The sequence below is a fragment of the Suricata suricatta genome, chromosome 2 (genome assembly GCF_006229205.1).
Source record: "Suricata suricatta isolate VVHF042 chromosome 2, meerkat_22Aug2017_6uvM2_HiC, whole genome shotgun sequence".
In the NCBI taxonomy this organism is placed as follows: Eukaryota; Metazoa; Chordata; class Mammalia; order Carnivora; family Herpestidae; genus Suricata; species Suricata suricatta.
In genome coordinates this window covers 57,682,275-57,694,420 of record NC_043701.1, presented here as the reverse complement: position 1 = coordinate 57,694,420, position 12,146 = coordinate 57,682,275, and the positions used below count along the sequence as shown (strand labels likewise).

Sequence of the window (12,146 nt, the reverse complement as noted above, 5' to 3'; positions counted from 1 at the left end):
GAAGATAGAAAACATGAAGTAAAATACAGTGGTAAGTATGATATAAAAAAATAAGAATGTGAAAATAACTCTGTTGATAGAGATTAGCGTTTATGAAGATGGGTCTTTCAGTGTGTCTTGAAGGAGGTACAGGATTGAATGAGAAGAATAGGGAATTTCAAATTTAAAAGGAGTTAAGGCATAAACAGGTGAGTTTTTTTTTTTTTTTTTTACTGAGGTATAATTCACATACAACTTTAGTTTGAGAACGTAATGATTTGACGGTTGTATTCACTGTGAAATGATAGATCTAGTTATCATTTGTCACCATAAAAGTTAGAAAAGAAAATTTCTTTTATTCTTGTGATGAGAACTTTTCAAGATCCACTCTCCTGGCACCCTTCAAATATGCACTGCAATACCATTGACTTTGAGTCACTGTGCCATACACCACACTCCCATGACCTGTTCCTTTCACAACAGCTGAAGTCTACCTCCTGATGCTCTCCATCCATATTGCCCCACCTCCTCCCTGGCAACCACCATTCCGTTCTTAATGTCTGTGAGTTTTTTTTATTGGTTTTTTTTTTTTTTAGATTTCATATATAAATGAGATCACATGGTATTTATCTTTTTCTGTCTTGTTATTTCACTTAGTATAATACCTTCATGGTCCATGCATGTTGTCACAGATGGCAAGATTTCATTTTTCATGACTGCATAGTATTCCATTTTATATATATTTTATATATATATATACGGTAGTCCCCATGTCTAGGTTTTGTGTTCTACAGTTTCAGATTCCTATAGTCAAACACAGTTCAGAACCAGATGATCCTTCTGATGTATTATCAGAAGGTCAGTAGTAGCCTAATGCTGCATCACAGTGTCTTCCTCATTCATTTCACTTCGTGTTGTTACATAAGAATTTTGTTACCTCTCATCATCACAAGAAGGATGAGTATAGTACAGTACAGTAAGATATTTTGAGAGAGAGACCATATTCACAAATTTTATTACTATATATTTTAATTGTTCTACTCTATTACTGTTGCTAATGTCTCAGTGTACCTGATTTGCAAATTAAGCATTATTATAGTTATGTGTAGATTAGCAAAAACCAGTATATATAGAGTGTAATACTACTTGTGGTTTCAGGCATCCACTAGGGATTTTGGATTGTATCTCCTTCAGAGAGGGGGGGACTACTATGTGTACCACATCTTTATTCATTGATGCATCGTTGGACACTTACGTTGTTCCATATCTTGACTACTGTAAATAATACTGCAATGAACATGGAGGTACAGATTATTATTTCCATTTGTGTTTCCTTTTTTTTTTTTTTCTTCTTTTCTTGGATAAATACACAGTGGCATTGCTGGGTCATATGGTATTCTATTTTTAGTTTTTTTGAGGAACCTCCATACTGTTTTCCATAGTGACTGTACCAATTTACATTCCTACCAACAGTGCACAAGGGTTCCCTGTTCTCCACATTCTTGGCAACACTTGTTATTTCTTGTCTTTTTGATAATAGCCATTCTAACAGGTGTGAATTGATCTTTCCTGGTTTTGCATTTCCCTCATAATTAGTGAAGCTGAGCGTCATCTTATATGCCTATTGGCTATGTGTTTATTATCTTTGGGAAAATGTCTCTTTGGATCCTATGCCCGTTTTTTTTTCCTGTGCCCATTTTTAAATAAGATTTGGATGGGGTTGGTTTGCTATTTGATTGATGAGTTCTTTATGTATTTTGGATATTAACCCCTTATGAAATACATGATTTGCAAATATTTTCTCACACTCAGTAGGTTGCCTTTTCATTTTGTTGATTTTTTTGTTGATTTGTTGTTGTTGTTGTTGTTGTTGTTGTACAGAAGCTTTTTAGTTTGATGTAGTCCCAACTTGGGACTTTCACCTTTTTTTTGCCTTTGCTTTTGTAGTCAGATACAAACAAAACTCAAAAAAACCTACACAAAGATTTGATGTCAAGAATCTTATTGCCTATGTTTTCTTCTAGGAGTTGTCTGGTTTAAGGTGTTAATTCAAGTCTTTAATCCATTTCGAGTTTAATTTTTGTGTATGACATAAAATAGTGGTCCAGTTTTCTTGATTTGCTTGTGGCTATTCAGTTTTCCCAGTACCATTGATACTCAAGAGATTTTCCTTTCTCTAGTTATATTCTTGTCCTCTTTGTCATAAATTAACCACATATGCATGGGTTTATATCTGGGTTCTCTCTTCAGTCCATTGATATTATATATCCGTTTTTACACCAATACTGTACTGTTTAGATTATTGTAGCTTTGTAAATTATTTTGAAATCAGAGAGTGGCATGCCTTCACCTTTCTTCTCAAGATTGCTTTTGCTCTTTGGAGTCTTTTTTGGTTCCATTCAAATTTTGGGATAGTTTGTACTGTTTTTGTGAAAAATGCTATTGGGACTTTGATAAAACTTGTATTGACTCTATAGACTGCTCTGGGTAGTATAGGCATTTTTAACAATACTAATTTTTCTGGTCCACAAGTATGGAACATCTTTCCACTTATATGTGCCTTTGGTTTCTTTCATCAGTGTCTTTATAGTTTTCAGTGTGTACAGGTCTTTAATCTCCTTAGTAAATTTATTTCTAGGTGTTTTATTCTTTTTGTTGCAATTGTAAGTGGGATTACTTTCTTAATTTCTCTTTCTCATAGTTTATTATAAGTGTATAGAAATATAACAGATTTTTTTATGGTTGATTTCATATCCTGCAATTTTACAGAATTTGTTTCACAGTATTTTGGTGGAGTCTTTAAGGTTTTCTATATATAAAATCATGTCTTCCACAAATAGTGACAGTTTTATTTCTTCCTTTTCAATTTCAGTGCCTTTTATTTCTTTTTATTGCCTAATTGCTCTGGCTAGAGCAGTTCAACATAATGTGTTGAATCAAGGTGTACAGAGTGGGCATCTTTGTCCAGGATTTTTACATCTGTGTTTATCAGGGACACTGGCCTATAATTTTCTTTCTTTCTCTTTCTCTCTCTCTTTCCTTTTTTCTTTTCTTTCCTTTTCCCTTTCCTTTCCTTTCGATGTCTTTGTATGGTTTTGTTATCAGGATAATGCTGATAACAGGCCTCATAAAATGAGTTTGGAAGTGTTCTCTCTCCATCAGTTTTTTTGTGAGAGTTTGAGAAGGATAGGTTATTAAATCTTCTTTAAATGTTTGGTAGAATTCATCAGTGAAGCTCTCTGGTCCTGGACTTTTGTTTTGGGGAGGTTTTTGATTATGGATTCAGTCTCCTTACTGGTAGTTGGTCTGTTCAGATTTTATTTTTCTTCATGATTCAGTCGTGGAAGATTGTATATTTCTAGGAATTTTTGTTTGAGCCTTTTCTCTCTCTCTCTCTCTCTCTCTCTCTCTCTCTCTCGTTGAGTCTAGTTAAAGGTTTGTCGGTTTTGTTTAGTTGTCAGAGAACCAGTGCATGGTGTTATTGATCTTTTCTGTTGTCTTATTAGTCTCTATTTCATTTATTTCTGCTCTGATCTTTGTAATTTCCTTCCTGCTACTAACTTTGGATTTTGTTTGTTCTTCTTTTTCTAGTGTCTTTAGGTGTAAAGTTAGATTGTTTATTTGAGATCTTTCTTGTTTTTGGAGGTAGGCCTCTGTTGCTTTGAACTTTCCTCTTAGAACTGCTTTTGCTGCATCCCATAGATTTTGGTAAGTTGTATTTTCATTTTCATTTGTTTTGAAGTATTTTCTTATTTCTTCTTCTAATTCTTCATCGACCCATTGGTTGTTTAGTAGCATATTGTTTAATCTCCACATATTTGTGATTTTTTTTTCCAATTTTTTTCATAGAAGTGATTTTTAGTTTCATACCATTGTGATTGAAAAAGATGGTTAATGTGATTTCAGGCTTTTGAGATTTATTGAGACTTATTTTGTGGCTTAACATGATTTATCCTGGTTGTTTATCTTTTTTTAATGTTTGTTTATTTTTGAGAGAAGAGAGAGAGAGAGAGTGACAGAGTGTAAGGGGGGAGGAGCAGAGAGAGAGGGAAATGCAGGCTCTCTAGGCTCTAAACTGTCAGCATTGAGCTTGACATGGGGCTCGAACTTACAATCTGCAAGATCAAAACCTGAGTCAGAGTAAGACGCTTTACCAACTGAGCCACCCAGGTACCCCTAATTGGTTGTTTAAAGCTGATGTTGCCTTATTTATTTTTTTGTCTGGATGATCTGTCCATTGGTGTAATTGGGGTATTAAGTCCCTTACTATCATTGTATTGCTGTCCATTTCTCCCATTAGGTCTGTTAATATTTACATATTTAGGTGCTCCTATTTTGGGTGCATAAGCATTTAGAAATGTTATTCTCTTGTTGGATTGACCCCTTTATCATTATGTAAAGTTCTTCTCTGTCTCTTATTACATTCTTGGTTGTAAAATCTGTCTTGTCTGATATAAGTAAAACTACCCCTGCTTTCTTGTGGTTTCCATTTATGTGAAATGTCTTTCTCCGTGTCTTTAGACTGTATGTTTTATATCTGAAGCAAGTCTCTTATAAGCAGATCGATGGGTTTTTTAAATTTATTCAGCACTCTATATCTTTTGCTTGGAGAATTTAATCCATTGACATTAAAGTACTTATTGATTGATATTTATTTATTGCTGTTTTGTTCATTGTTTTCTGGCTGTTTTGTAGTTCCTTTCTTCTCTTGCTCTCTTCCTTTGTGGTTTGATGGTTTTCTTTCGAGCTATGCTTAGATTCCTTTCTTAGTATTTTTGTGTATCTCCTCTATATGTTTGCTTTGTGGTTACCATGAGCCTCCTCCCCCACCTCCCATTTTGGTTTTTATGTCACGTTTTACATCTTTTTCTTTTGTGTGCCCTTTCACTGATTATTGTAGTTACAATTATTTTTATGTCTTTTAACCTTTATAGTAGCTTTATGTGAATAATTCACTACCTATACTATATATTTATCTTTACCAGTGAGACTTATACTTACATGTTTTCTTGTTTAATTAGTGTACTTCCTTTGATGCTTGGAGAATTCCCTTTAACATTTCTTTTAAAGTCAGTTTAGCAATGATGAACTTCTTTAGCTTTTGCTTGTCTGGAAAACTCTTTATTGCTGCTTTAATGCTGAATGCTGAGTATTTTTGGTTGCAAGTTTCTTTCCTCTCTGCACTTTTACTATATTGTGCCACTCTTTCTGCTGAAAAATCTGCTTAAAGTCTTAAGGGAGGGAAGGGGTCCCTTGTATGTTAAAGTTGCTTTCCTCTTGCTGCTTTTTTGATTCTTTCTTTATTATCTTTATTTTTGACATTTTATTTATACTGTCTTGGTGTGGATCTTTTGGAGTTCAATTTTTTATGGGACCTTTTGGGCTTCCTGGATTTGGATGTCTGTTTCCCTACATTAGGAATGTTTGTAGCCATTATTTCTTCAAATAAGTTTTCTGTCCCTTTGTCTCTCTCTTCTCCCTCCAGTACCCGTATTAATGTGAATGCTATTCTGCTTGGTGTTGTTGCATAGGTTCCTTAAGCTTTCTTCACTTTAATTTTTTTCTTTTTGCTGCTCTGTTTGAGTTCCACTGCTCTGTCTTCTGGATCACTGATCTTGTCTCCTGCTTAATCTAGTCTGCTGTTGAATCCCTCTAGTTTAGTTTCTATTTTTCAGATTAGTTACTGTCTTCTTCAACTTTGTGACTTCTCTTTGATACGTTCTTATATTTTCTATTTGTTTAACTTCTTGCTGTGTTCATTGACTTCTCCCAAGTTCAGTGAATATCTTTCTTATCATTACTTTCACTCTGTTAAGTAAATTACTTATCTCTGTTTCATTTTTTTTCTTCTCATGTTTTATCTTTTGTTTGAAACATATTTTTCTGTTTCCTCATTTTGCTTGACTCTGTGTGTTATTTCTTTGTTTAAAGGAAAACAGCTACCTCCTCTGGTCTTAAGGAGTGGCCTCATGTGGGAGATGAACTTTATCTTTCAACCTTGTCCTGGCTCTTCTGTTTCTCAGATCTTTGTGTTTGTCTAAGCAGCCTGATTTGTATTTGATAGGAACCCGTTATTGAGGGTGTTCCAAGACCAGTGTTCTAAAGGGAGGGATCTCAGTTGCATGGTACCATGCTTGTAAATCCTCTGCCTACAGACCAGATGATCTGGAGATATCCTCTGGGCTACAGCTGCAAAAATCAGAGTATATAAGCTCCTTTCTGGGAGGTACCAGTGAGCTCTAATGAGGCCAATGGAGAGTGCAAAGATGGTGTCCCCTGCCAGACATTCCCCGAAAGCAACTCTGTAGCCTTTACATGTGTGACAAAGTCTGTCCCTTAGGCTGAAGCTCTAGGACAGATAAATGGGACTTTTTCACAGAAAGCCTGGGGATAGGTCTCAATCTATGTGGTGGCCTGTGTATGGTGGCCTGCCAAGAATGTTTTCTGTGATTATTAACATTCTCATGAGACCCAGGAATGCAAGTCCCCCTGGACACTGGAGCAATGTGATCAGGGAGCATCTCTTGTATAGACTGTCTGTGATCAGCAGATTTACTGTAGCTGTGGGAGAGTGCAGGGCTGGGGTGCACCTGCTGGCTTTAGTGGGGCCATGGCAGAGGCAGAGCGCAGGATTGGAGTTACCACTGCACCCAAGGAGAGTGCAGCAATGGCATTGGGCAGCGCCTTTGTCCCTGGAGAGAGTTTTAGCAGGCCCCTGCCCCTCTGGCAGATGGTTTAAGATTAGCAAATGAATCTCCTTCATATATAATCTAGTTGCTTTTCAAATAGCAACTTTGTGCTGGTCCCTGGCTTGAGGGAGTCTATATGCAAGCCTTCTAGGAGAAGTATCTCAATTCCCTACAGCGTGTTTGGTCCCCTGAATGTAAACCCCACTGGCAAATAAAGAGGTGGCAGTATGAGTATATTCTCTCTGTTAGAAGGTGACAAAGGAATCATCTAAAAAAGTATCATACCTATTGCTTGTGATGTTTTGCAGAATAGACTTCAATTACTACAGTCTACATTGATGTACTTTGTATTTGCTTACTAAAGTGGGTTGAAATATTGTCAAAGATACGTCCAGGTGAAAATTTTTGTTAAGTGATTCCAGTTTGTACCATATCTTGCCACACATTAGTAATTTGCCCGATTTGGTCAAAATCATTCAACTTCCTTTGAGTCTGTTAATTCCTTTTAAAGTATGGAAAGGAAAAACCGAACTGAACATTTGAGTTGATATATAAAGACTTTTTTTGACCAAATGACAGTTAAAATCAGCCAACTACTTTTCATTTCTATGTATTAAGGAAATTTTCAGTTAATCACATTGCTCTCAGATGTATTTTATGATCATATGTCAGATATAATAGCATGTCTGAATTTAGTAGGCAGATGAAATTGTTTTTTTTTTTAATTTTTTTATGCTTTTTATTTATTTTTGAGAGACAGAGAGAGACAGCTGGAGTAGGGGAGGGTCAGAGAGAGAGGGAGACATAGAATCCGAAACAGGCTCCAGGCTCTGAGCTAGCGGTCAGCACAGAGCCCGACGCGGGGCTCGAACCCACGAACCGCGAGATCTGACCTGAGCCGAAGCCGGATGCTTAACCGACTGAGCCACCCAGGGGCCCCTGAAATTGGTTTTAGTTAGGATTGTAGCATTGCTTTGATTAGCCAAAACAATATTTCCTAAGAGACTCTTTTATTCATCCAGGTACTAACTCTAAAGAGTGCTTTCTCTGTTTTTTAGCCGGCCATATACTAACAAGGTCATCACATTATGGTACCGTCCACCTGAACTGCTGTTGGGAGAAGAAAGATATACACCAGCTATTGATGTATGGAGCTGTGGGTAAGATAGTTTTACTGATGATTTAACTTTTGGTAGTGAAGTAAAGTATCATTTAGTAATGATGGGAATTTAGTAACGATGGGTATTTTTCCCATTAGATGTATCCTTGGTGAACTCTTCACTAAAAAACCTATATTTCAAGCAAATCAGGAACTTGCACAACTAGAATTAATAAGGTAAGCTCATGACTGTAATATTTGTTGGGGGTGTGTAATACTTCATAGGAAATTTAAAGTCTTTCAAGTTTGTGTTTTCAGGAGAACAGCATGGTTTTTTTTGAAGGCTAATGATTGCTGAATGGAGGAGAAACTAGAATGTGGGTACTTTGATTATTGTTCTAGTAAAGTTAAGTATCTTAAAGTCCCTAGATCTTTTTTTGCAATTAAATGAAAAGGCTAGAGGCCCAAAAAATAAGATTGGGAAGTCTTATAAATATGAGGAAGGAGACAATATATGGTAGGTAAGTTTTATTTTAGTATGGCAGGGTGGAAGAATTAATATTTTGGGGTACTACAGAAATATTGTTTTATATACACCTACACACACATACACACACACACACACACACACACACACACACACACGACTGTTTTCTCACCAAATATGTACATATGCATATACCCACTAGCCTAAGTCTTCATTATTTGGAGCCTCTTGTAGGGCCTAGGTCATCAAGGATATACATGTTAATCACCTTTCTCTTTATGTAATATTTTAAAATATTTTTTAAAGAGTCTTGGCTTTCATATACAATAATATTAATTTTCAACCTCTAAGATTTGTGTGTGTCTCAAAATATGGGTGAGAACTTTTAGGAGAGATATTGATATGAGGCACAGATACCAATATGCTATGAACTTCCTTTCAACAGACTTAATTGGTTAATTGATGCCCTCCAATTCCCCTATAAGTAACACTAGTTTGATATCATGGCAAACTGAATGATTGCAGCTAATAGGCTACTACTGTCTAGTAAGACTGTATATTTATCATACCAGTTGAAGTGTGATGACTGAGAGGTAGTTGTTTACCAACTTGTTTTTATACCAACTTCTTTTGTATACCGACTTTTTATTATACAATAATATTCTTTACTTAAATATAGGCAGATGCAGTGCTTTGCAAAGACTTAACAAAGTTGGGATGGGCAAGTTAGAAAAGCCATAAAACTTGAGAAGAATTTAGTACTCAAATTGCTCTAAATCCTTGACGATGTGTTATGGGTGTGGTTTATTCAAGAAAGCTCATACAGAGCCCCATTCAGCACATCCTCTGTTCAAAGAGAAGGCGTTACTCTGTGTCAAAAAATTGAAGAATAAATGTACATTTTTAATTTTTCAGTTATAATAAAATGTTTAAATTATATATCTGTGTTTCTTTATTTTTTTTTTTAATGATTCCCGGTTACCCATTTTTTTCTATTAACAAGGCACTGGTCCTTATTGTATTGGATACTACAGCTCCTATTAATGATAAGTTAACATTTATTTACTTTATACATGATGCAAGCATTGTTCTAAGAATTTCACCTGGATTAACCTCGGTTAAGCTTCATAACAACCTTCTTTCTTCTTTTTATAGTTAAGAAAATGGAACCTTAGAAAGTGAAGAATTTGTCCAGAGTCATAGAACTAGCAAGTGTCAAAATTGAGATTTAGCATAGTAGTTTAAATTTAGTTTTAGCATAGTAGCTAAACTTCTAACTAATTCTCTCCACCATGTAGGAAGTAAAACTTCCTGGAGATTTTTGGTTAGTATGAAATAAGCATCAACAGTTGATGAAAATATCCTGAAAAATTTCTTCAGAATATTAATCCAAAAATTCTAAAGAAAAGATTAGCCAGTACTATCTGGCTTTTCATTAAAAATCAACCTGCAGAGTCAATTAGGAGTCATCCCAAGAATACACTGATGTTTTAGTTTAACGACATCTAATACTATAATTCACCATTATAATAGATAGAAGTAAAATAATATGTTTATCTTGGTAGTGTTGAGTAGGCATAACTGGAAATATAAACCGAGTTTAGAGGTATATTTCTTTAATATGATGAAAAAATTAATTCCAGAATAATATTTAGGGTTGAAATACTAGAAGATATAAACAAGAATTATAAAAAGTGTCTTCTAGTATCATTATTTTAAGAGTGCTTTTAGAAGTACTAACCAGTTAACTAGTAGTTAAAAAAGTGAACCAGTAAGAGGTGTAAATAGGGGAAAGATAAAGGCAGTCTCGTTATAATTAATTTGTATATGATAACATTGCATACATGCAGCATGCAAGGGAATTACCTGAAAGACCCTAAATAAAAAAGTTTAGTAAAATGATGAGTGTTGAGAAACCCTGTGTGTATGTCTACATATGTATGTATGTACGTGTATACATATATGTATGTGCACGCAATATGTATGTATACAAATATACACATATATACATTGAATATCCTAATATATATTAATACATATATGCTAAAAGCAATAGCTTCTTAAAAATAGGTACCAATAATAACCAGTTAGAAATGTACATGAAGGAAAAGATCCCTTTAAGAAAAGCACCATCATATATACTCCAGGCTTAGTGAAAACTATAATGTCTCACTTAAAATTGTAAAGCAGATTTGAATAACTATTGGGAGAAACGTATCTTGTTTTTGGTTGGAAGCCTTAACTTTTTTTAAAGATGGCAGTTCAACCTGTATCAATCATTACAGTCCCAATGAGAATTTCAGGACATTATCCTTCCATATAAACATTAAAATAATCAGCAAAATTCTTAAAAAGAAGGAAAATCTGGCATATCATATGTTAAAATTATGGCAACTAAAACCATTTTGTACTACTAGCACAAGATACATGGGTGAATCGGTGGAATTATATGGGATATCCAGAAATAAAGCAAGTTTATATGGACTTTTGAATATAGTATAGAGAAGACTTTTCAAGGCTGGGGGGATTCACCGAACAAGTTATCTACTGGTTGCTGGTTGTATCCTCAGTGCCTCGTAGCTGGCACACAACTTTTTCTACTTTCTAATTGGGAGAGACAAGAGAAGACAAAACTAATTAATAAAGTGGATCAGGTGGTGAAAAGGGATAGAAAATGACAGGAGGTAGTGTCATATAGAGTCAGGGAAGGTTTCTCCCATAAGGTGTCATTTGAGCAAGGATCTGATGAAGTGAGGGAACAGCAAAGTAAAATCCTGATGCATGAATGTACTTGGATTCTTTTATGAACATGTTAAGTCCATTAGTCTAGTTTTATGAACTCAGTCCATCCACTTAGTGACACACTATACAGAGAGATTAGAAAGGAAATGGTAGATCTGGAGATGTTGACATAGAAAAGCAACATTGTTACATGATGTTTACAGAACCGTTTTGCAGAAGGGTATGTTTGCTTTGATCCCATTTAGGTAAGAATGACACATTAAGAGAATCTGGAATTGTTATCTGACCATGGATTTGTGAGAGGGGGCTATTTTACATTCCAGTTTATTTATTTCAGAATGTTTTTGTTTTGTTGGTATGATCAAATATTTATAATATAAAAGATGCTGGAATTGTGATCCTATGGCATTATTTTTAAAACATGAAGAAAAAGACGTTTCTGACAAAAGAAACAGTTGTCTCCCTGACTCCCTGATATGAAGGAGGCAGCAGAGTACTATTGATTGAAAGGGTGGGCTGTGGAATCTTCCAGACCTGGGCTCTAATGCCAGCTCAGCTACTTCCTGCTCTTGTGACTTAGGGTAAGTTCCATAACCCTCTAAGTTTGTTTCTTCACAAGTAAAACAGGATTAATATATGCTTAGGGTTGTAAGAAATAAATGTAAGTTTCCTATATACTTTCCACCCTCACTTTATTTGTGTTTATGTTTGAACATATCCCCATTATAAAGCCCCAGGAATGATGGGTTCTAGTCTGCATAAAAATCTGTGTGAACTAATCAAAGGTGGGAATATTAATCAGAACCTGTCTTAAAAAGCTTTACCCTACAGTGGTTAACTTCTGACTATGTAGCTTTCTTCCAGAAACTATTTTAGGCAAATTACAAAAGTTTTGTGATAGAAATAGCATGGGTTTAAAATCAATGGCAAAAGAAAGTGAAAAACATAGGTGATGACAAGATGGGATGAATTGAGAGCAAAAACTGTTTTTAACAGTCACACGTTTAACTCCACGGAGAACTTGTATATCACACAGCGCACATTACATTGCTTATGAAGTAAAAACACTTACAATCATGGAAAAAAATGAGAAGTAGATTGGAATGGAAAGAATTCTGCCTCTATCCACCTATGGTCACACAGGTGAAAT

At 35.1% G+C, this 12,146-nt stretch overlaps 1 protein-coding gene across 1 annotated transcript in view; it reads left to right on the top strand.

Moving 5' to 3' along the window:
- Nucleotides 1-12,146, top strand: part of CDK13 (cyclin dependent kinase 13) — a 112,986-nt gene that overhangs the window by 82,901 nt on the left and 17,939 nt on the right. Inside the window, exons 9-10 of the mRNA XM_029918605.1 lie at nucleotides 7,727-7,828; nucleotides 7,927-8,004. Of these exons, the coding sequence (XP_029774465.1) occupies nucleotides 7,727-7,828; nucleotides 7,927-8,004 (180 nt within the window). The remainder of the gene's footprint in view (nucleotides 1-7,726; nucleotides 7,829-7,926; nucleotides 8,005-12,146) is intronic.